The sequence below is a fragment of the Patagioenas fasciata genome, chromosome 3, assembly GCF_037038585.1.
Source record: "Patagioenas fasciata isolate bPatFas1 chromosome 3, bPatFas1.hap1, whole genome shotgun sequence".
NCBI lineage: Eukaryota > Metazoa > Chordata > Aves > Columbiformes > Columbidae > Patagioenas > Patagioenas fasciata.
This window is the reverse complement of record NC_092522.1, coordinates 34,999,506-35,025,001: the sequence shown is the minus strand read 5'-3', so window position 1 is coordinate 35,025,001 and position 25,496 is coordinate 34,999,506. Positions and strand designations below refer to the sequence as shown.

Sequence of the window (25,496 nt, the reverse complement as noted above, 5' to 3'; positions counted from 1 at the left end):
CAGTTCATCTTTAGCTTTATAAGTGCATGCCGAATGGGATAGTTGGCTTGAAAGATTGCACTGAAGGCCAAGAACCCAGCGTCAGGCAAAGTATGCTGGTGTTCCTTTATTCTGGCTGGCTATTTTGTGGCTTGAAGCCTAAATGATTCAGTAACTGTTTCATTTAGATATTCTACAGAATAGTTTTTACTTGACTCATTCAGTGTCTTGCTCAGAGCACAGCTAAATCATAGTATAAAAGGGAAAAAAAACCCTGTTTTTGTTTAATGTAGATATGAGGATTTGTAATACTTGGTGGCTGCAATAATTAAGTACTCATTAGTGACCACTACAAATGTAGGTATGTCAGTTTTGGGGGTGAAAAAAAGAAACCCACCAGAACACAATATATGGTTTAGCACTGTGAAGTCAAGCATACCTATGTATGGCTATTAATCAGTAAGGTGAGATGCTGTACTCGGTGAAGGGGATGTGTGTACAGGGGAATCTACTCATTGCTACAACCTGAGGTGCCTCTAATGTGATGTGCATCTGCTTCATAACTTTAACATAGAAATGAACCTGTTTACTGTCTTCTCTTACTGCTGTATGATCTGTCTAGTATATTGGCTAGGTCATCTTAGTTTCATAGCACCATCCTCTGTGTGGGGTTTTTTAATATAAAGGTTGATGCAAAGCTTTTGTGTGTATATGCCACATAACCGTATTAGTTAAATACCTGAGAAATTGAAGAAGTGGAAAACTAATGTTAAACCCTAGCTTTTTGTATTAAGTATTTAGCTTCTTTCCTTGGTACTCTTCAGGAGTTATGAAGTAACTTTGTAATTTGCCTCTACTTTCCTCAAGTTTTAGGAATGCCATTAGCACTGCTTTAGAGTAAAAGTCAAACTTGAGAAAGAAGCTAAAATTTGTTGTTTCATGAGATTTTTATGCTAGGTTAGCCTTCCCTGTGGACTAGAACAGGAATTGCTGCTGCCGCATAATCCAGCATAGTGAGAGCCTTCTACCTCATGCTTTGCTATAGTTGTGTGAGTTTGAGGTTCAAATGTAGTTAAGCAAACAGTAAATATAGACTGATAACAAGCATTAAGGTTACACATTTTGCTTACAGGGTGGAGTAACTAATGTGATCTTGTCTTTCAACCTTGAATTCAGCAATTCTTGCAACTGTGCATGGTCCAGAATGAGACCATAAATTAGTTTATAGAACCTCTGTGTAAGGAAGCAAGTGGTCCATGAAAAGCAAATATAATGGGTGAGGCTGATGCAGGGAAAATTGTCTTTTCATGGCCTTATTTGGGTATCCCCTGAAGTAACTTTAGATATTAGTTTCTAACAAATCTCCTTCTCCATGAGCATTAATTCTGCTGGATAGTATGTATTTTAAGAATGTAAATTCAAGTTTGAGTAGAAGAACAACACTTTGTGTAGTTATTTTCCTGCTTAGAAATGATAGACTTGGGCAGTCTCTTGCACTGCAGTGAATTTTTTTTTTTTGTTAAATAAGTTCTACTAAAATGAGTTCACAAGCAATCACTCTGTTCTTCAGCAAAATACTTAATATCAAGGGCATCCTATGAAGGTTAATTTAATAAGATTTTAGGAGTACTTGGATATAAAAAGCACAGTTCTTCAGGAAAAAACTCTGTAGAAGGCTGATTCTTCTATTTTTAGTGGAAAGTTTAGATGATGTACCCTATGAAAGGTACAAGCCTTGGCTGCATACACCATGCAGAGGAGCTGTGTATTCAGCAATAGGCTACTTACTGTATTGAGCGAAGTTCTAGCAGGGCTTAATTTATATTATTGCTGTCCAGCCATGTAACACATAAATGAAAGCCATTCTAAGCTCAATTCTGTTACAGCAATGCTGAATTAACTCTCAAATGTTTTGCTGCAAGATAGGGAGTGGTTACTTCTGGATGACAGCTGAATAATTTAAATAACAAAGGAAGCAGAAGTTTCGCTTTCCAAAATGAAAGACACTTTTTAAACCCAGTGTAGGATTCCTGACTTAAAACCACAAATATACATTACTTGGATTTAAAAATGCTGGGAGTTGATAACTTCAGAACATGTTTCCAAAATTGGTGTAAGAATTGTTTTTTTCCAAGTCATTGCTAATGCCACTCTTGGCTTCCAAATCCATTCTGCTTCTGCTGCTGAGCAGCTGTTAAGGATTCATCAAATATGCCAAAGTACTTTGAAGTACAAGAAATAGTTAAATGTCATAGTTGCTAATCACCAAACATTAAACATTCCACAGAAAGTTGGGGAGGGAGCATAAGCTTGTGTGCAATTTGTAAAATTGCATGCTTGCAGTCTTGTGTTGTAGTTTGGGGATTTTTTTAGATATACTCTGACAAAATAGATCTCTAAAGCCATAATTTCAGAAATATGCTTGGCTGGAGCTACTGTGAAAAGAAGCAGAACCAACTGCTGCTTCTTTCACTAGTCCTAGCCCAAGTTCACAGTGGGGAGGTATTCTCCAGCTCAGCGAACTATCTAGATTATGTCTTTGTTTTGTTGCATCTTTGTACTATGAAGAAAAGATCAGTTCACTGATGCAGTTTACTGTGCAGCCACACAAATGCATATGCCTGCAAAAGAGCAGGGAAAGAAGGAGGCTTCTTAGCAGTAATGCTGTCCCAATTTTTAATGAGAATTAGAAGTCTGTCTAGGTTTTCATGTTGCGCTAAAACCGTGAGTGTTTTGTCCAGTAAATAGGACATGTGTGATATCAGAGAATATAAATGTATAAATGTTTAGGACAGCTATGCATACAACAGCTGATTAGTAGTTGAAGAAACTTCTATTCGTGATTCCACAAAATGAACAGCTTAGTTACTTAGTGAGAGGCACACCAGGAGCAGTGTGAAAGAATAAGTTAAATTTATTTTCTCCAGTTCATAAAAGTATGGCAAAAAGTGATGCTCATAGGACTTCCAACAGTCCATTCTTGACCCACTTTCCTTACTGTTATTTATTTTTCTTCCTCTCCAGTATTGCCTTACATTATCTACTACTCCCTGGCATGAATTTGGAGGGATTAAAAAAAAAATAGATTCTTTTTGCTGAAATTTTTCTGTCCTACCACTGTGCAACTCATGTCTCTGATTACTAATTGCTATTAGTAGACTTGCTGTGGTTGCTTATCAAAGCTTGTGTAGGTGCAGAACATGTTTTTAGTATTGATTAGAGCAGCTTTTGGATTACTATAGGATCTGTTATGCTAAAATAATGGCCTGACAGTACAATGAATATAGTTGCTTTTAATTCTCTTTATTCCTTGCTATGTCACTCTGCTTTAAGCTCCTTGCAGCAAAGGTTTGTTCTGACATAGCACTATGCACATGGGATTGTGTATTACAATAGGAATTGCTGTCCCTATGAAAGGCTTTTATGTAAATCAAAGCTTGTTTGCTGCATCTGTGTCTTAGATTAAAGAGAATTAATTTACATCTAATGTTGAGATGCTGTTTCTGCTCTGGGTGAATGACAGCCATTAAAGAGATGGTTTTCCCAGTGCTCTTAAAGGCTTTTTGTGAGGTACAGATTCTACAATGCATGAAGCTATGGCTTGTATGTTTTAAGAATAGATAGAAACAGTAATTTGTAAATGAGTCTGAAAAAATCACACTATCTTCTCTTAACCTCCTTTAAAATCTGTTCTTGGAGATTTGATTTTTGAAAAACCAGATGTGGTGAGAGATGTTCTTGTTTACAATCGATACAGTGCTCAGCTGAGTCAAGTTCTACAAAATTCTAGTCGTAGTGTAAGCTGGTGAAATATTTGCTTGTTCTTGCTTATGTTCTTGTACCACAGCTGTGGCACACTTGTTTTAGGTGAGAATTTTGCCAGCTTGGCAAACCTTTCAGTACCTTTGTGAATCTAGTAAAGGGCTGAGGTTTCCAGCGTCACTGTAGCTTCTTATTTTTCAATATGTAGTACCCTTATTGATGATCGAGGGATTGTGGGAGAAAACTCTATTGATGATTCTTGCTCATGAAACCTCAGGCTTCCTATTTCTTCAAATGTAACTGAGCTTACAAGTTTGCTGTGTGGAGCATGCTGACTGTTGGGATGGGTGAGGGAAAGGTGCCTTTGCAAAGGTACGGTGGCCCAGATTTGTATCCTTCCAAAGGGCTGGAAGTAACTGCAATCATTAGGTGTGTGTTGCCTCCTCCTCTGAGAGTGACATACTTGCCATAGTTGTAGAAACTTCTGTTATCTGGAGAATCGCAAGTGTGGTAATAAGTCACTGCCCTGTTTGTTGGTTTGTCTCTTACAGGCTTGCAACATTTAAGGCTCTGTTGTAAAAAATAAAGAACTAATATGAAGACACTGGATGCACTGACTGGCAGTTAGTTAATTTCGAAGTCAGGAACTGCATGTTCTCTGTGTCTTTCAGCACAAAAATCCAGCAGCACTTAAAGCCTCAATCCCATAAAGCAATTGTTCCAAGTTTAAACCTCCATGTGAGTTTCAGGGGGAGCTAAAGGCTGATGTTCTAAGAAATATTGATTGGATCAAAGTTATTTTAAGTATTATGAGTGTCCCTTTGAACTGCTGTCTCAATTTTGGACTCTGTGCTTGGTCTGGAGCTACCTAGGGTAACATTGTGTGTGGTGGGCTTTTCTGAGTATCAAAACTAGAGTGTATGTGAAAAAGTGTGCAGTTAAGTCACTTCTTGGCTTAATTCTGGTGTTGTAAAACATTATGAAAGTAGTTAAATACAGAGGAAAATGTAATTGCTTATCAAAACAGGTTAAAAGAATGCACGGTTTGTAGAGGAAAATAATAATGACTGTGATATTGAGACTTTGTGCTTTCAGGTGTGTGCTTTATCTATAATGACAGTTTATTGTGCCTATCAAAATAAGTTTCTGCTCTATGAAAGGGAACATTATAAGCTACCAGAATGTAAGCATCTGAAAAGGAGATTACTGAAGCATTTTTGTACCTCGCAAAATTGGATACTCAAGTCCTGTGCAAAGCTATCAAGCCTGACTTTTTTTTTGCTAATGGTCTCCATGGGGCTGAAGATGCATCTACAAGTGCATCACTTTGTAGATGTTTGAGATGTGATGAAACGGAAGCCTGTAGGCATTTGTTTTCTAGTCACCTTGATTTTTTCTAATGTCTACCTTTGTTTTCTTTTAATAGATAAGGCAACATTTTCATACATGAAGAATAAGAAAAAAGTGTTACTAAAAAGCTATTTGCTTTCTCAAATATAGTTGCAATCTTAATTAGCAAAAGGAATGTGACTTTAACCATATGGTAAATATCACCTGGTACTGATTCAGAGTTTTACTGAAAGAAGTCCTGTATGTGACAGCCTTGTTCTGTGGGCTTCTAATGAGTGAAGTATTTCCAGTGTGTCCTCACTGCAGATACGCTAACTCTCTTGCTATTTTGGCACTCAAACTGGCTGTCCCAGCATCATGTTTCACATATTCTTTTCCGTGCTTGAGAACATAATTCTTTTTCTGCCTTTTCACGTTTCCTGTGGCTGCTTCCTAACCTCATTTCAACAAGTGTCTGGCATTTATTTATAATAAAAAATAAAAATTCATAGCACAGTGTTGGAATGGTTCAGATGTGCAGTTAGAGTGGGACAGAAGTATGCAGTGATAACTAGAGTAGATATTTTTGAGCTTAACACTTTGGACTGTAACACTAGGTGACCTAGGACAAGCTTATTTCCCCTCACATCTATTTTTTCCCAGTTGCACAATGTAGATGGTGATACTGATCTCCTCTGCAAAGTATTTTTTTCTAGGAGCTAAGCAGGAATAAAAAGAAAAGGGCGTTATATTTTATGGAAAAAAAAGTTCCAAGCTTAATCTTTTTGGAGAGTGGAAACAGGGAACTCAAGTATATTTTATGATGAACTAATTTTTGCTCTTCTCTTTTCAAACATTATATTTCCTGAAGTTGCAGCTAAAATTTTTACCAAGTAATATCTTGTGTGTGAGTTTGAAAGTATTTGGATTTAAACTGCTAAAGTTTTGTACCACCTTGTCTTGTAGGTACCACCGCAGTCGAACTCTGAATGTTGCTTCCCATTTACAGCAGGTGGCAGAACAGGATGTTCGCCTGTTGTTGACACTGATACATTCTGACTTCTTAGTTTGAAGTTCGGTTTATGTTGACATGCAAGACTGAACTGGATCAGCCAAAACGCAAACACGTTTATTCTGTGTTGCTGCCTCATTAAAGCCTTTGACAGAGGAATAATGTAGATATTTGTGGAAAGAAACAGCTGCAGATAAACTTGCCAGAGGATGTTGGTTTGCATGCAATGACACATGAATGCTTTTGAAAACTTAGTGCTAAATATAGGTATGAGTACCTGACTTATTGGGTTAGGAATTCGATTTAATTCTAATTAGAATGTCTTTGGACATAAAGGTTCTAATAACTCAAAAGCCGTTTTATATGAATGAAGGTTTCATCAGACTTCCATGGATTTTAGTGTGAAGTTCCTAATACGGCAATTTCAGCTGCTGGAAGTGTAAACATGCCTGTATTTTCTTCTTTGTATTTAGCTAACCCCATTTAACTTAATAGTCCTAAAGAAGTTTATTTTGTGCTAATGTGAGAGTGTTTTCAGGATTTTCATTCTCAGGATTTTTTTGCCTATTTTGAATGCACAAGCATGATGGGATTGTTAAATTAAACATTTCTTGAAGTTGCTATTTGTCCAAGTGTGGACAAAAGCAAGGCTTAAATTGTTCTCTTCTGAGACCCTGATTTAACAGGAATGTACACAGACCTTCAAGCATAGATTACCACAGTAGCAGAGATAAATTTTAGAATTCATTGAATATATAATTCCAACACGTTTGGTAGATGTGTGCTGACAGCTTTTTGTCAAATATAGATTTCAAATACAGCTCATCTGCACTTACCTATTGTTGTGTATCTGTGTGACAGCTACCTTCAGTTGTTAACCAATCTCATTTCAGTACGAGGATGTCGTCCTGGGAAGATCGTTCAGATGACCGAAGCAGAAGTTCGAGGCTTGTGCATAAAATCACGGGAAATATTTCTTAGCCAGCCTATTCTTCTGGAACTAGAGGCACCTCTGAAAATTTGTGGTATGTGAACTTCATATGTATGTATTTTATGTAGGTGTTTTAACCTCGTTGTTTGCTAGGTGGATTGGAAGGATACCAAGATAAGCAAGTGACCTTGACTTGGGTGATATGGATTAGAGTGAGGTCTTCACAATCTTAAATGTAATTTTCAACCTGGATTGGATTAAGTTGAGAGAAGGCAGCTAACAGTAGGTTGTGGATGCTTCCATTACTACTTAGGAGCAAGTACTGTTGGCAATCAGAACTGCTTGTGCCCTTGTCTAGTATAGATTTTGCAACCTGTGCCTTTTACTTCCCTAGAGACTGCTTGCACAGAGCTGCTACTCTTTCAATTGCTATTTCAAAAAGCACTTGGCTTCTTTAAAAATAGCGAATGTTTAATGTTGTAGTTGCTTTCTTCAAAGCATAAGCAAAACAAAGATTTTTACCTGTTGAGAAGTGGAAGACTTTCAAAAATAATGTTGAAGAAAGCATTGTTAGTCTTTCAGTTAAAAAATGCACAAAAAACAAACAAAACAAAAAACAAACAAACAAAAACAACAAAAAACCGAAACACCACACTGGATGCAGACTGTTAAGTTAGGCTTAGTTACCATGTAATAAGTTCCTTGACCTTTATAGCAAATTTTAACAAACACTGTTATTGCTGACAAATACATGGATAAAACTAGAATGTGTGTTCTTTACCTCTTTAAAGCTTTATAGGATTCTAGACTTCTTCAAAAGTATGCTGTTGTTATAGGTATGCAAGCTTTTAAAAATCTTTTGCAAAAGTATTGTAAATACTGGCTTGTAATCATCTTTCAAGTTATTAAAAGCAGATGCAGTCTTAGAAAGCACTAAATTTATGAAATTAGGCTTCTTAAACTGTATTAGTATTAAAATTGAAGCAGTCTTTGATTTTGTTGTAACTAATATGCTCAAAGATAGGTCAGGTTCTTCCTAGGCTTCTTCCTGGCAGACCTAGTGTAGCAATGTTTCTTGCATCAAGATAGGATATTACCAATTAAAAAAAAACCCCAACACACTCATGGCCAAGTCATTTTTAAATGACCAATTGCTTTGTAGGGTAGGGAAGAAAAAGTAGACCAGCTTGCATAATGGCATAAAGTTGAAATTAAAATCCAGCTTTACCTTGTTATGTTTACGATACACTGGAAAGAATACAACAGTCTCATCATATTCCTAGATAAATAAGAAATGAAAACTCAAATATTTAGATTGCACACAAGTCAACGTCTACAAAGTATAATTAGCCTCCTTCAGAGTTACTTTCTAATTTGCTTAAATCGAGGTGGTTGAAGGGACTGTTAGGTGCGCAATAGTAGGCTAGCAAATGTACAGTTTAAAAAGGCATTTGTTAGTTTTAAATTGCATTCCAAACACCACGATAGCACCAGGAAGTGTCAGGTGCATCTAAATTTAATATTAGAGCAATTGTCAAAGATGCGTTTAGATAAAAGCAAAAGAAAGGTGATCGCTTTCACCAAAAGCAAAATATGCAGCTGTACTGCTTTGAACTACTATTGTAGTCTGCTCTGGCATTGCCTGAGGAACCATTATAGGATTGTTTTCTCCTGTAATCAAGTCAGTTCAAAAGAAGCTTTTACATCTTTAATGGGTGTGTTTTAATGTAAGATGAAAGATATCCTTATGTAAACATTCATTTTAAAATAGGTGCAGTTTTTACTGTAAGGTGCTGTATCTGTTAGACTTCAACTTGTGCCCATGTGAAGCTGTATTTTTAAAATGCCAAGTGCCTTTAATGAAATATTAAATGCTTTGGTTCATTTACAAAATTGTTTCTATAAAATGTTCCTTTACTCTCAAAGTGCTTTGGTCCCTCTGGCTCATGTGTGTAACTTAAAGTAATTTTAGTCAATGAACACATTTATAATATTTTTTTAGTATGTTTACTTGGTAGTTAATTCTAGTGGTGTTTGGAGAGTGTGTTAGTAGTGTGGTTCTGGAGTACTAGACTCAGCATAGCAAGGACATCTTGAAGAGTCTTCTGTGTTTTTTTTCTGGTTGTGACCTGGAGATTTCTAAATATCGAGTAGGAATCATTGCAACACATGTTTAGATAATTTTAGCCAGTGAAGCTTAGATTGAGTCTGGAATTGGATAGTGGAGGATGTTCCCAACTATTAGAAGAAAGGTGGGAAGTGATTCCTTTCCCTGAGTTCAGAATAGTTATGGAAGAATGCTGCCTAAAGGAAGTAGTATAGCATTTCTCATTGAAATAGTAAAGAGAAATATAGCTGTATACTCTACTCACCACTGTATGCTTTAGGAATTGAACTGGAGAGCATATAGGCTTGGGAACCTTTTTTTCTTTAAGATCATAAAAAAAGTTGCAGAGAGATGTGTGTTGCAATTTTTGCTTTTTTTTTTTTTTTTGAAACCATAGTAGTTAGCACTCTACTGGAGGGTAACTGTGCTTTATGAGGTGGGGATTTTGACACTGGAAAAGCAGCAGAAGCGAAAATGTATTCATGGAATGCTTAGTGTAAAGGACCAGGAGGTACTAAGTTTAAACAGCATACAGCAGGTACTGAAGGCTTCTTGCATAGCTTTTTTTTGCATTCCGTCACTTCGGTAATGAATTCTACAACCAGCTGGAGTACATCTGTATTCTAAAAGTTACTGCAGAGCAGCTTTGGTGTCTTCTTTGGCCTTATGGGGAGCTCACAGATAGTTAGCTTTGGCTAGTCTGATACGATGCACTATGGTGGTGTAATTGCCACACAGAGCTGTTTCATGGAAATTTTAAAGCTGGCAGTGCGATGAATACCATGACAGTTATTTTTCCAAAGATATACCTGCAGTATTGAATATCTTGTAAGGGATATCAGTCTTTGAGTCTCTGTACTGTTTATATATTAATAACTGTATGCAAGGAGGAGTTACCCTAAATGCGGGGGAATGGGAATCCCAGTTCTGCAGTGTTACAGGATGACAAGCAGTTGACTTTTGAAGTGCTCTCTGCCAGCACAATGTTCAGTTTCTCTGCAGTCTATCTAGATTCTTTACCAATCTGTTTGTGCAGTAAATAATGTGACAGCTTTTCCTCAATACATTGGCTTCCTGGCTGTAACTGTTCAATTCAAGACTGTCTTTCTGACCTTGTTTAAATTTGAGCAAATTAGAGTTTGGTTAGGAAGTGTAAACTTGAAGACTTCTGTAGCTTTTGGTTTTCAGATTGTTTTCATAACTGACATAGCTGTTCTGCAAATACTATGGGTTATTTACATGTAGTGAGTACTTCAGTTTCTAATATTAATGTGGTTCTCACCTGATACTTATTGCTGACTGTTTTTAAAGGAAATAATAATGGTTTTCTTTAAAATCAATTAATTAAAAGTGATTAGCTGACATAAGTTCTTGATTTCTGTGTTCTTTGTTGCACTAATCCTTGGTAAACATTTTCTTATCCAGGTGATATTCATGGTCAGTATACAGACTTGCTTCGATTATTTGAATATGGAGGATTCCCACCAGAAGCTAATTATCTTTTCCTTGGAGATTATGTAGACAGAGGCAAACAGTCTTTGGAAACAATTTGCCTGCTACTGGCATATAAAATCAAGTACCCAGAAAACTTCTTTCTCTTAAGAGGAAATCACGAGTGTGCTAGCATCAATCGGATCTATGGATTCTATGATGAATGTAAGCAAAACCTATTTTTTTCGAAAGACTGTTTCAGACTGATCCTGTGTTTTGGATACTCTTCTAGTAGTGACTCTAGTACTGCAAAGATTTCAATGCTCTGTGAACCTGCTTTGGAACTTTCTAAAAGTACATTTCAAACCAAGGTTAAAGTCACTTAGAGACTTATTATTGGCTCTTCTGCTGTCATTGAAATGCTTTTGCAAGAGATTGAAACCTAAGTACACTAATGGAAATAAAGGCCTGTAAAGACAGTTTGCTAACGTTTTTGGTCAGGTTGTGACATGTATTGCAGCTTGACCTTAAAACAGCCTTCTCTTTCTAATGTCATTCACTGTTCTTATAGGCAAACGGAGATTTAACATCAAGCTGTGGAAGACCTTCACAGACTGTTTTAACTGTCTGCCTATTGCAGCCATTGTGGATGAGAAGATCTTCTGTTGTCATGGAGGTAAGCTGATGACCACTTTTAAAGGTTGTGTCTAAATTGATCTTTGAGTCAATGCTATAGCAAATGGAGTGCGGATGTGCATACCTGATATTTAGCTGGATATGTTTAACCTTTTATTGTCTGCAAAGGTTGCTGTTATACCTTGTGCTTTTCTATGCACATGACAGTAAACAGATATCATCCTTACCTGATACTTTACATGGTCCTCTGTGCCTGAGGGGCAAGCACATATCTAGTTGTCCCTGTCTGAAGGATATTGAATGCTAGAATTCTTGTCTAATTAGCCACATGACTTGTTGCTGTTACTATCTGTTGATGCAGCATTAACTGTCATCCCTGGCAGTGGAGTGAAAGAAAAACTTTCCCAAGTAACCCCAGCGTTTTAGTCTTGGTCTCTTAAACTCGTTTCATAAGATGTTGGTGGAATGGATGTCTGAGGTCACATAGTCAAGCCTGCTGCTTGAAGTAAGGCAGTTGTTAACATTAGAGCACATCAGCCATGGCTTACAGGTTTTTGGGATCTTGCAGAGTCACAAGAACACGAACAACTTAGAACAATTTAAAATTACTTGTAGTAAGAGCCATCCCTGCCTCTTTGCAGCTGTTTTTGCAACTACCTCCATTACTGAGCAACTTGATGCCTTGCACTGAGTGATCCAGAGATGGTCTGGTTGGTGTCACACCTGCATTGCCAGTGAGATAGAGACTAGTGGAAGTGAGAGCACTGTGGAAACCTCTAGTTTGAACAGCTCCATTTGGAATTAGAAATAACAGGCACCCAAAATCACTGAGAAAGACTCTTACAGGCTTTGCGAAGTGATATTGATGGCTACCATCCTGCATTTATTAATTACAGGTATCTCTGCAAGAGCTCTGCCTCTGTGGAATGTGTGGTAAAAATTATCCTGGCTCTTTCTGAACCTTGTGTTGAAAGGTTCTGCCTTCAGTGCCTGCTTGTATAAGGTATCAGTCTTATACATAGTATGCTCTGAGGTACTGTCATGTCTCTGTAAATACAGCAATAATGCAATGATAGACAGTTGAGTCTGTGCTAGTCTCCAGGTAGCACTGACGTATTAGAGGAAGTACATGTTGTCTCACAGGTCATCTTTTCATCTCATTCTCAATCAGTGTGGTGTCTTTCTTTTTTAAGAGCTGGTACCTATCTTATGAGCTAGATTGCATGATTTTAAGAATGTGAGCTACAAAAGTACTTCTGCACTGAGTGAGTGAGTTATCAGTGGCTGTCCAATACATTTGTTTCCAAAAAACCTGGGAAAGGAACTACTCTTTTAGTAGCATTGTATTTTATGAATTTTATTTGGGAAACAGTAAAGAATGAATGGTGACAAAATAGTGGTGTTTCAGGCAAACAATTAAGTTTAGGTGGGTGGTAGAAGGTAATCAAGGAAGCTTAGCAGGTGCAGTATAATACTATGTTCTGAGACAAAACTGATAGTTTTGTGTGTATATGTACTTGAGACTTGACTTATATCTAAAAAGCCTAGAAAGCTATTTTTCAAGAAAAAAAAATAAAGTTTTATTATAAATGTATTGGGGGGATTAATCTCTTGTTTACTCAAGTAGGAAAACTGATTTTGTGCAGTGCTCTTTCAGGATCCTCTTACAAAAAGCAATATTTACTTTATTGAATGCTAATTGTCCCTTAAACTTGTACAGGCTTCATCTGTAACTGAAATTACTGTCACAATTGATCTGCAGCTGTGAAATAAAGTGAAAAAGATTACTAAATGTGCTGTGGGCTCCTAATAAATGGAAGTGGACATTCAGCACATATATCAATTTTGTCCTTTTTCTGCTTTTCTCCAATTCTATCCAAACTGCATTCCAGATCCCATGAAGTCATGGACTGTCAACGCCTTTTCATGATGTTACTACTGTAATAAACATTGAGGCAGCAACACAAACCATTCAACTCTGCTGGAGGTTGAAGCTAGCATGTAGATATAAGGTAGGTGCCTTTTTTACTATATTGCGCATTTTTGCATAGTTTATTTTAAAAAAAAATTGTCCTCTGGGATATATAATAAAACTTTGCAAAACCGCATAACATAGTAAAACAAAAGGCACCTAACTTACCCCAGTAGGCTATATACAATAGCTGAAAATCTTGAGTCAGCTTTCTTACCTGGGTTTTTCTGGACATCTGCTGTTCTGAGTTCTGTCTCACAATATAAATCAAACCTCTCTTGCCATTCATGTCTCCGAATGTTCATGCTGCTGAAAGGATTTTTCATTGTATCCTTCCCATCACCTCCTTCTCTTTTCCCAGTCCTTCCACATGGCACATAACAAGTCGTATTTTGGCCTTTTTTTAAGGTTGTTCTCTCAACTTCTGACTTTGCTCGTTATCTTGCTTTGTTAAAGCTTATTCCATAACCATTCCCAACTTCACCCTTTTGCTCTGCTTTGTTTTCTGTACAATATTGTCCTCTTATCTATGACACCACTCTCATTCTAATGTTTATAGACCTTATGTGATTACTCTCAAGTTTCTGTAAATTACGTCCATGTTGTGGTGTCATGTTGATGGAACACATAGGTCTTATCACATTGGACTTAAGCTCTGAGATAGAAGTCATGTTAGTTTAGTAGAATACTGGATATACGTAATATTTTCAAGCTCTGAAATTCTGCTTTGTAGTGACATAAATGACAATGAAATGTATGTTGAAGGTGAAGTCTACTTGATAATCTTACATAGTGTCCAAAGAGACCTGATGAGCTTCCTGGATTACACTATAAAAATAAATAACTATCACTCTTTATCAGTTCCACCTGATCAGGAAGGGGTTCAAACCTAGAGCCTGGATCTGATGAGCCTGCCAGGAGTAATGACAATTCATTTTTTTGTTTCCCTTAGGGAAGGGGTGCTCTTATGCTTCAAGAAGATGATATGCTGAAAGATACTTTTTCTGTGCTTAGCTGTCATTATGTGACAAGACAGCTTAATGCAATTTTATACTTTTCAGTTTTTTTTCAGTATGCAATCAGCTGCAGTGATCACTAGTGGCAGCAGCCTGACAGTGAGCTTGAGAAGACTTTGTTTGCATTCTTATTTCCTTTATATAGTGCTGATCTTGTAGAACTTTTGTCTGTACATCTGAATTTGAGATATAAGCTCAGAAGTTATTTTGGGAAAAAATGACCTCTTTGGTTACAAAGAGGTCTGCAAATATGCAGGCAGTTCTTTGGGGTTCTGCCATTTTACAGTGGTATAAAATAGCATAAAAATTAACAGCTACAGGGTTGAGACATGGTTGCTAAAATAGCATGTTTTCTTTTAAGAACTTTATGTTCTGGGTGCAGCCCGAAATGCAGAGCTGTAACCTCACAGAAGTTCACAGACTGGTTGTGCTTATTTCACTGAGATTGTCCTTTACTGTCTTGAGGTGTGGTGCTGAGTAGAATCAGAGCAGAATCCACAAGCCTTGTGCTAATGTCATCTGCATGCAAATAGATCAGTTCTGGGGAAGGGGAAGAGGTAGGCTGGTCAAATTGGAAAAGCTGATTATCTGCATGAATTTGTATTAGTATCCATGTATTGTTGTGTAAGTAGAATTGACGAAACATCCTTTGATATGCTATTTAATGTAAGACTTCTACCATCCTTCACAACCTCAAGGTAATATTGTGAAGACTGCTTTAACAAGCTGATGAGGATAGAACACTTATCATAAGACTGCTTCAACAATCTTAAATCTTAACACTTGAAGAAAAGTTCCTCATGTCTGTATCAAATGCATTGGAGTCTTTGTTCCTGTAACACCTGCATTGCAACTGTGCAAACTCTGATATCGGCTGAAATGATTTTACATGGTGACTCCTTTCCAATGATGTATTTTCTTCTATCATATTCAAAGTTCTGGACTGAGTCAAATGGGTATGGCTTGCTAATGTGAACTGTGTCTAATCACAAATTAGATCTTCCTTTTCTATGTCCAAATTTGCAACTTTATTAATAATCATTTAAGTCACTTTAGGACTCTGACTTAAGGATATATTTAGATGCTAGAGCATGTATTAGGCTCTCTTTCATGCCTTATGCCTCAAGTAGAGAAGCTCTAGAGTGGGTACTTTAACTGTTCAAAGGGTGACTTTGGAATCCCATGCTTTGGCTGTAATTACATGTTAATGTGGCAAAACTACAAAAAGAGCTGTGTCTTTGTGATGAGGTTTTGAGTAATCAAGGTACTCTTTTTTTAAATGACCAAGCAGCTGAGCTATAGGAGATGACTACATCTGTGCTCCTTAACTATTGCAGTTGCACAGTCTACTATTTGTTTATAGCACTCAGTGATTTCTGCTCAGCTGATGTGTGGTTAAACATTGAAATACAGTGATGTGACATATGATTCCAGTCCTACCTGCAGGCTGTTTTGGCTTGTGGTCTTTTAAAGCTGGGTAGGCATTTTCCTTTAGCTTTTGTAAAGTAAGGTGATTGTAAAGAAGGTCATCAGCATCCAGTGTTAGATAATGCCTTCCTTCACTGGTTATCTCTGGTAAACTGTTCAAGAGAACATACTTAACTGTAGAGTTCTGTGCTGTGTGGCTACAAGGATGGTAGGAAAACAGTTAAAACCACTTACTAATTTCACTTGTGATGTTCTCTGTCCTTCTGTTCAGGACCTCAATTGTCTTATAGAAAACTGTCTTTTGTTTGTTACAGCGGAAACAATGGATGCTGTATGACTTTGAACCTCTAATTGTGTGTTCTCTGGAACCCTTTTTACAGGTAAAATACAGAGATAAGTCACTTGTTTTCTTGTACTTACAGGTCTGTCTCCAGACCTCCAGTCAATGGAGCAGATCCGGCGAATTATGAGACCTACAGATGTTCCTGACACAGGTGAGTGATGTGGAATTTGCGGTAAATAGGTCTTAATGATGAAACAGATTTAATCAATTTCTGTACAGGCAATGCAGTGACTTAACACAACCTCTGTTCACAGTACAGTATTCCTTGATGTATGTTTGTGCAAGGCGTGAGTCTTGTTCCTTATGATTGCTGAATTCCCTGACATGCTAGAGGCTGTTGCCCATGTTGTTATTGCTTGTCATTAGAGTAGGGTACATTATCCAGGTTGGGTTACCTTACCCATGTTTGCATTAAAACAAACTTTAAAAATCTAATGAAAGATCAAATGAAACTAAACAGCTAGTTTTTTTTTTTTTTTTTGCCTTGTTTAGGCACACCCAAACCTTATAAGCCTATCAAAGAGCCTAACTGTTTGAAGCCTGCTAAGTATTAAAGTATGTGAGCTTCTTTCTACTTGAGTCCATGTCTCCTTCCTCTTTAAGTGTAAAGTACAGTTCCCACTTCACTGCAATTGGGATTTCATTGCTTGTATCAATGTGCTAGTCCTGAAATTTTCTTCTAATATATTCCTTTAATATAGATCTTGGATGCAAATTGCCAGTGCTTTCTGCACAATATTCTTTTGAATGGTTTAATTAATAATCTTCCTCAGTGTCCAGTTTATTCCAAATTTTGTTACTAGTGGATTGAAGAGACTGTCAAACAGTACAATGGGATATTTTTCAGTGTTGATTTCAACAGTGATCTGAAATTAACTTTCAGAGGAGATACTGCATCTAAAACTTTTTTTTGAAACACAAATTACAATTACAGTTAAACCTTGGAATAGAATTCTGCTTTGGTTAATGTTCCTCAGTGCTGAGGCGCGGGAGTGACTTGGACTAATATATATGCTGTCCCTTAAACAACAGGATTTCTGTGCGCGCTGGTGTATACACACAACACTGAGAAGCATTACTACACTGTTGTATAAGTGTTTCTGTAGTACAAATTACTACATTTTTCTTCCATTTATGCTATGAATTCACTCAATGCATAACCAAATAAATGTCAGTACAAACGAGTTTATCTTTACATTTATCAGAGCTCTCAGAAAAGCTAGTTCTGTTCAACACACTAATACTATTTCTTGAGCCACCCCCTCTTCAGGAATACCCTTGCAGAATGTAGTTCTGGTTTCCATGGACACTTCACTGAAATCATATGTATTCTTAGCAACTCCTAAAAATAAGTATAGAGATTTTTAAAAAAGGTTATTTATCCACAGAGCGCTTTGCAGTCTTAATTTTGCTTTCAGAAGCAATAGCTGGACATTTGCCAACAGAGGTAAGATGAAATGTCCCATCGGAGGCATGTGTGTATGGTACAGTGGCACAGAAGGTCTTGGCCTTTGGGACCTACTTAGGGCAACTGATATTACAGAAAGGAAGTAAATCTTGTGGAAAAATGAAAAACAAACTAAAGTGGTCTCACATCTGTGAAACTTACAAGTCTTTAAAAGCTGTCCCTTTGTGGAGGAATGCCACTTCCCTGATGTTAATGTTGGTACAGAAATTCTTGGTAGATATTAGTGTGGCTTGTGTGGAGATTAGATCATTGTGATGGTTTCTTCTAGATTGATAAAAAAAGCCTTTTCTACCTTGACTGCAATTTAAATACCTTTATTTTGTTGACATGTCTATGGGGTTTGGAAACTGTTAGCTCAAATCTGATACTGTATTCCAACTTAAATCAGTTGCCTTTGGTAACTGTTAGAGTATTTGCATTTTATGAGGCCAAGGTATAAATGTTGTGTTTTGGTAAGCACTGGCAACCATTTGCTTTTTAGGAAACTAACTCATGTAATCTTGAGTGCTGTGTTTCAGCTGTGTTATAGTATGCTCCTGGTCAGCCTGAGCTATTGCAGTGGTAGATATTGCATGTTGAAATACAGACTTACTTGGGCAGCATTGTTTAGTATAGGCAAACTTGTTTCAGGGTTCTGTTACACCACTGCTAAAGATTATAGGACAGAATTGCCTCTTATTGTTCATAACCCTAAAGATTGTTTGATTTTGGGGGAGAGAATAGGAGAGGAAGTGCTTCCTAAGCAGCTGAGACATGCAACTTCTGTCATGTGTTGGAAGTTCATGTTAAGAAGCAATTAGGCATTGCAGTGCAACTATTCTGTTTTGAAAAACATGTTATTCAATATAGAACTAAATTTCAATGTCAGTTTTTGTCATGTGCTGTCCATATTCAGTAGTTTTTCCTAGATAGTTTACCTAAAATGCAGTTGTACTTGCTGTTCTTTGTCTTCTAAATGCAAATAAAATATTTTTATTTTCTTTGTGTTGTAATTGAGTTGGCCTGGTTCTTATGTGAAAAAAGTTTTTTGAAAGTTCTATGTATAAAGACATTGCAGTTGATCTAGAGAATTTTTTTTAATACCTGGTTTTAACTCTGGAGTTAGGTGGCCTTTGTTTGGCAGCAGAAAAAAAGATCTTGACCAGTGCTAAAATACCAGAGAGGTTTATTGTTCTAATTTGGATTACAGACTGGTTGGCACGAGGTTTTTGAAAAGTCAACAATAGTCAAGCAAACTGAAAGTGCTACCTGAAACAATATATCAGAATTTTGCAATATTAAATTTTGATTTAGTCACATAAGATTCTTCATGTGGTAAGAAAGGTAAGAATCAAAGCTGTTCCATGTTCAGAAGCATGCTGTACAAGTTTATTTGTTGTATTTATGACCAGCCTTGCATAGGATTTTTAAATTTACTGCAGCTTTCAAACTAAGCTTTCTTGGTGAGCTATGAATTTGATTGTCTTTTAAAATGCACCCACTGCAATAATTTTAAACTCTTAAAATGTTCACTGTAAATGTGCTGAATATTACAATTAAATATTATTTCAAATAACTACTTGGGTCTACTTGTTTCATCTCAAGGTACTACCAGTGGTTAAGGGGGACAAAATCTCCAGGCATACACAGACCATACCTTTTGTCTGAGTTGCAGTTGAAGTATTGCTGTATTTGTTGCTAAGGCTTCTTTTCTTTGGGAGAGATGCTATGGTAATTAGAGTAGAACTATTTTACATTATAGAATGATGCTTCCTAAGACTAACATCTTAACATGTATTATCTTTCAAAGGCTTGCTGTGTGACCTGCTGTGGTCTGACCCAGACAAAGATGTGCAAGGTTGGGGTGAAAATGATCGTGGAGTCTCTTTCACTTTTGGTGCTGATGTGGTCAGTAAATTTCTGAATCGTCATGATCTGGATTTGATCTGTCGAGCTCACCAGGTATGACTTACGCTGCTGTTGCTTCTTAAAACTTCTCCTAGACTTTCTTCTTCTTTGCTGCTTATCAGTAGAATATATTTGAAACTTACTTTGCATTGTGTTACTTTTAGGACAAAAAAGTACTTCCTAGTAAAGAGGCTATAAGACTCTGTCCTTCTGTTGACTCATATTGAACTGAATGTCTAATGTCAGTGAAGTAAAATCCTAACACTAGATTTCCCCATTGATCTTTCTTTTGTATTGTCTGTTTATTAAGACTGCTGTTCATGAACATCAGAGGTGAAGTGTCCAGGCTTAAAGTCAAAGTGACTTGGATTTGAGTTTTACACTGAAGCTTCAGGGTTCTTCCATTCCAGTAGTAGTCATTTTTCTGGCAGTTGTGGCTTAACTACCTCTGCTTCACTTCATAAAAGTATTAAATACATTTGGAATGTTTCTGCGAATCAGTCTGTATATAAAAGCTTTCACTGTTGCCTTCCTTTTGGTTCATCTATCTAGAGAACTTTGGCATAGATTGACGTACTGGAATGTGCAGAAAGCAAGGTTATTTTTGGCATCATCAATCTTTAAGTACACTTTTTTGCAGTTTTTATTAAGTTACTTCAAGTGTCCTAGTTAAATGGACACCAGGTTTCAATTTCCTGTATAACATTTCAGTTTCATTATTTAGTCTATTTTAAAAGCTCTCTCCTGCTGTGAAACAAAAATAGGCTTTTTATTCTGTGTCACTGTTAGGCTTGGGTATACTATCAGAACACTTCACTAATTTTCCTTGCAATTTTACTGCTGAAACATTAGAGTCATTGTATGGAATGGATATTAAGATTTTAACTGCTCATGAAGATTTCTGCCAGTTTCCTGTATTCATGTAGTCACATCAGTTCTCTATAAAGGAAATATGACATTTTCTAAAAGATGATGGTGATTGGACTGAACTGAGCAGTTGGTGCACTAGTTTAACTATGTTATGAGGCTTCTGTTTTGGGGAAGAGGGAAAATCCTTAGCTGATGCATCATACTACTTGTGCTATTTTAAAGATGAATTATGCTCTTAGAGGAAATACAGTAGAACCACTTTCCTTTTAGAGCATCAAAATTTTTAGAAAGGCCTACATTTGAGGTTTGTACAATGGACATCACTGTAAGTGAAACCTAAAAGTTACAGCTGTAATGAAGATGGTATCCAGACTTTGCGTGCTCGGAACTAGCAGGTCAAACATCCAAATTCTGTGTATAAACCATAAAATGCTGGGAATCCTTAAACTAGCACTGTGCATAATCAGACTTCAAATATTGAATAGTCAAGGTGATGCATATTTAACATTGGAAATGTCAGACAGGTTAAGCTACCTGATTTGGCATTCAGTGTCCAGATAAGACAAGGTGACTAAACCTGTCCTGTCTGAAAGCCAATACATACCTTTTTGATGAGCTATTGTCATCTCTTAAAGTTCTGTTTGCTTCAAGACTGGCTTTTCTCTGGTGTGTTTTTTTTTTTTTTTTTCTTATATGAGCTCTGTTGATTTCTCTGGTGTTGAGGTCCTTTCCAATCCCTAACATTCTGTGATTGTGTGTCACAGGTGGTTGAAGATGGATATGAATTCTTTGCTAAACGGCAGTTGGTCACCCTATTCTCAGCTCCAAATTATTGTGGAGAGTTTGACAATGCAGGGGGCATGATGAGTGTGGATGAAACTCTGATGTGTTCCTTTCAGGTATGCCATATTTGTACATTAAGTATCACATTAGGTGTTGGGCTATGTGTACTGAGTCTGCTTGCTGACATACTTGTGGTTAGTCTAGGGTAATATACTCAAGCTACAGAAAGGACTGCAGAGCAGGCCAGTGTTTGTGGACAGTCAGAACTGCAAACCAACTGTTCTCCAGAGAGTTGTGTGGGATCTACTGTTTTCCACACTCCTGCGTATTAAGTTATTCCCTCTATTCAGATGCTTATTTCAGAGTTTAATTGGATGATTCTTTTTAGTCATACCTAGTGATCAGAGTACCTGGTTCTGCAGACTAACACATTGTTGGAACCCTTTTGGTGTGATTACTCTGAGATTTTAAGCTCTACTCATTGCTGGGTGTGTTTTTAGTCCCTTTCCTTTCCCTTTCTCACCCCAATGCAGTGGTAGATCTATAAGGATTTAGAAGTAGTGTTACTGTTGTATGTAGAATAAAGAAGTTTGTAGGATTGTGATGGGATTTCCCTCCCACCCTCACCCCTTTTTTTTCCTGCTGAATGAGATCTCATGTTGGCTTAACAGTATTTGAAATGTTCTTAGCTGCCACTGACTCAAAAGAACTTCTTTATTTCCTCTAAGATATTGAAACCATCTGAAAAGAAAGCCAAGTACCAGTATGGTGGACTGAATTCTGGGCGTCCAGTCACTCCACCTCGCACAGCTAATCCACCGAAGAAGAGGTGAAGAAAGGAATGATGTAGAAACACCATCAGATTTGTCAAGGACAAAACTCCATATTACAGTATATAATAAGTGTGCACTGTAAAACCATCCAGCCATTTGACACCCTTTATGATGTCACACGTTTAACTTAAAGAGACGGGTAAAGGATCTTTATTAATTTTTTCTAGTAGAAAGATGTGCGACACTGTATTGTAACAAGTATAGCTCCAAGTTCTAATATCCAGCATAGAGTAAAAAAAGTATTAGGAAAAAACTATTGCAACTATATATTCACACTTACCACGGTTTTTAAAGTTGACCAACATCCCAGTTAAAACTCGCTGTAATAGTTAAACCAGATGAGAGCATGATGTTCCATTTGTGTAATGTGGTCCTATTGTTGCTTGATTGCTTTTACTTTGGTTATTTTGTAGATAGAATGATGCAAATATGGTATCTAGTCTTTTTTCCCCGAGCTCTCTTTAAAATTGAAATAAGGGGCTTTTTAGAACAGCCGTTGATCTCTTATCCTTCCCCTAGCTCCCTGTCGTTCATAATAATGCCGCCCAAGTGTGTGCCCCATTATAATGCGAAGTTTATAGTAAGGTAGTGATTAAAAGGCAAACTAAGTTCAAAATGCCCAAACTGGACAGCTTGACAGCCATCATAAATTGAGACAGAAATACCTGTCTTTTTTATTTAAACTGCCACACAATGAATTTGTGCACTACACTATTTTAAATTATTGACGTTACACTGTGCTATGGCACTTCATTTAACTTAGGACAAAAATGGTATTGCCTATTAGTTGGTAACTTGATTATGTGGTACCTTGGCTTTAGTTTTATTAGCATGAAACACCTTTGGCATGCATAGCTTCCAGGTAACTCCCTACCTGCATCGAAGTTCATCTTGCATAGTTCCACAGAACATGAAGATCCATATTTGCTAAGCCTTTGAAACCTGACACTTTTTCAGAAGAGGGTGTGTTTAAATGGATGTTCATCAACAGGCAAGTGGTGAGCTGAAAATGCTGTGTGAATGTCCAACATGATTGTAAGGCTTATGTCAGATTATGTCATTTGGATTTTCATGATCAAATTTCATATACTGTTGTATAGACTTCTGCTTTGTAGTGTACTATAGTAGCAATAATTTCTGTACATGATCAAGAGTTATGCAGTATTTCTCTTCAGTTCTCTCCTTTCTTCAAAGAGTTAACATTGGCAAATGGCAAGATACAGAAAGATACAACATTTATAATAGGATAAATGAAAGGCACAGATTTGTGATGCTTTAGGATGCAATACTTATTGGATACAACTACAAAAGCTTTTATTGAATATTGTCAAATTTGTAAGATTCTTTGGGGGAAGGCTTCAGATTTATACCATTCTTAATGTGCATCAGTAGGTATAAAACTTTGACTTCAGTATTGTCTTGGAAAATGTTAAATTGAGGATTCTGGTAACTTACATTTTATGAACTGGCACATTATATAATGCAAGAGATATATTGATTTTTGACACAGTGAGCAAGTTCTTTAAAATGGATTTAAGTCTCTTCTAATTCCATTTTGGTTTAAATGCATATATTAAATGTAGGTTTTTTCATTTAGTAAAAGTTGTCTAATTCATTTGAATGAAGTCTGACTGGTTATTTTAACATACCTTACTGTTACTCAAGAAGTGTGGAGTTTGTTTTTTCTTTTTTTAAAAAATCCAATAACTTAAGGGCATATGTATCTGTTCCTGATTTATATGGGATTGCTCTGTGGTTTTGAACAATGGTTTAACTTACCCCACCTTGAAGCAAGCACCAGAGTTTCAATGCATAGGACAAAATGCAAAAGTAGATTTCTTCTCATATTGCTCAGAGACACCTGTTCTTGAAAGTCAGTGGTGAGAGCTGTGTAAGCATAGCTTCAGTTTGTGATAAAGTAATCGATGACATGTATTCTTTAAGCCTTGGCAGGGTAACTTCCTGCTCTAAGTCATTGCTTACTTGAGGTTTAGTTTTATAAGTTTTGAAAATGCTGGGTTTTTACCAAGTGCCAACCTCTATCATAAAGAAGCGTCATGTTACCAAACATCTGGGTTAACACTTTTCCATTTTTTTTCCATAGTTTCTGGAACAATGTCTTCTGTATCATGAAATGTCTGGGTGTAAAGCTGTATGTTATGTGAGTACCTAACATGCTCGCTTGTATTACAGATGCTATGTCAAAAGGAAAATAAAGTCTTCAGGCCTTCTTATGTGTCCTAAAGAAACAGGAAATTCTTGGTTTATTTTCTGGCTCTAGAAGGCCAGATCTGGTTTCTGAAGAATCGTTATTTATATATAACAGCTATGCCTTGCAAAGGATTTGAGTGCTGCTCTGAGCTTTGGGGAGTTGGGACAACTGCTAACATCCCTCATCATCCTATATTGGGGAAAAACACATGATTTAATAACCTTACCCTTACAGTTATCATTGATATTCCATACTAGAAGCAAGTCAGGAGTATCAGATACATAACAGAACTTAACCACTTCAGCTTATGTTTACACTGTTAATACAGATCTTTAGTATTTTTACTGCTGTCCATTCTGGAAGAGGTACAAAAAAAGAGAACCGGAATTTAATTATACTCAGATAAAATTAACTTTTCCATGGAAATTTTCTAGTGGTCTAGTAGCTAATAAGTTTTTTCCATGTAAACATCTTGTCCATACAAGCCTGAAATGCTGCTAAATAGCACAGTGTTAGCATGCTGGGAACTAAAAGGAGGGTTATCAATTGAACTGTTAAGAGGTGTATAAAACATTACATTATTTGAGGGATATTTTTGCATATTCTCTGCTCACCTGCTTTTATCTGTCAGTAATGTCCATTCCTGAATTCACAGAGTGCAACATGGCACATAATGTCGTCTTGTTCCTTTTGGGTTGACTGGCACTTCGTGATCCTCAAACACCAGAGAAATGATTGATTTAATCTAATTTAAAATATTGGTACAAGCAGTGCTTCTATGGTCTATTTTGTGTTGTTTGATATGAGATTGTTTTACATCACTTATTTTTTTTATATGCTTCGTAGTAGTCAGTGTTTTCTATGCATGGAGTATTCATAATTTATTGCTATTTTAAAAAAGGAAGAAAATAGTGTTTCATGTTGCTGTGGGTATTGTGCTGCTCTAATACCTTGCACACTATTTCTGTTTAGGTAGACTTGCTTGTATTGATCTGATCTGTGTTTCAAAAAATGCTGTAGAAACAGAGTCACTGAAAACACTGTAACAAGTCTTATACTGGTGGGTTGTATTCATTTTTCCATGTCTGGACACCTCAAAGTAACTGTGGCCACTGAAGTATGAGTTGGTCTTTTTGCTTCTAAGTCTGTGAAATTAACTGCAAATGTACTGCTGGTAGGTGTCACCAAGCTTCATGATCCTGTTAGGAAGATGGTTTGCATTTGTTGTGTATTCTCTGTTGAGAGAGAAGCTAATAGGTACATCTGACACAGCTTGTAGTACCTCAGTGCGGTGCATTCCTGTGTACTTACTTGCCTGGGAAACTCTAATGGAAATTCTTCACATCTGTGGAAGGAAGTTACTTTTATTGTTAGTAGCCTACATCCCTGTTTTAAGGTTGGTTGAAGACAGGCATCCTCTCTGCTGTATTTCAGATGATAGGAGTTGATGAGCAGCAAGGTATCTTTTAAATGACAGTGTTCCTGTCTAAGGATTAT

General features: G+C 36.8%; 1 protein-coding gene across 1 annotated transcript in view; it reads left to right on the top strand.

Annotated features, from left to right (window-relative positions):
* Positions 1–24,043, top strand: part of PPP1CB (protein phosphatase 1 catalytic subunit beta) — a 29,345-nt gene extending 5,302 nt beyond the window's left edge. Inside the window, exons 2-8 of the mRNA XM_065833640.2 lie at positions 6,976–7,107; positions 10,546–10,776; positions 11,123–11,227; positions 16,026–16,097; positions 19,204–19,355; positions 20,936–21,070; positions 21,683–24,043. Of these exons, the coding sequence (XP_065689712.1) occupies positions 6,976–7,107; positions 10,546–10,776; positions 11,123–11,227; positions 16,026–16,097; positions 19,204–19,355; positions 20,936–21,070; positions 21,683–21,787 (932 nt within the window). The 3' untranslated portion in view covers positions 21,788–24,043. The remainder of the gene's footprint in view (positions 1–6,975; positions 7,108–10,545; positions 10,777–11,122; positions 11,228–16,025; positions 16,098–19,203; positions 19,356–20,935; positions 21,071–21,682) is intronic.
* Positions 24,044–25,496: the final 1,453 nt, after the last annotated feature.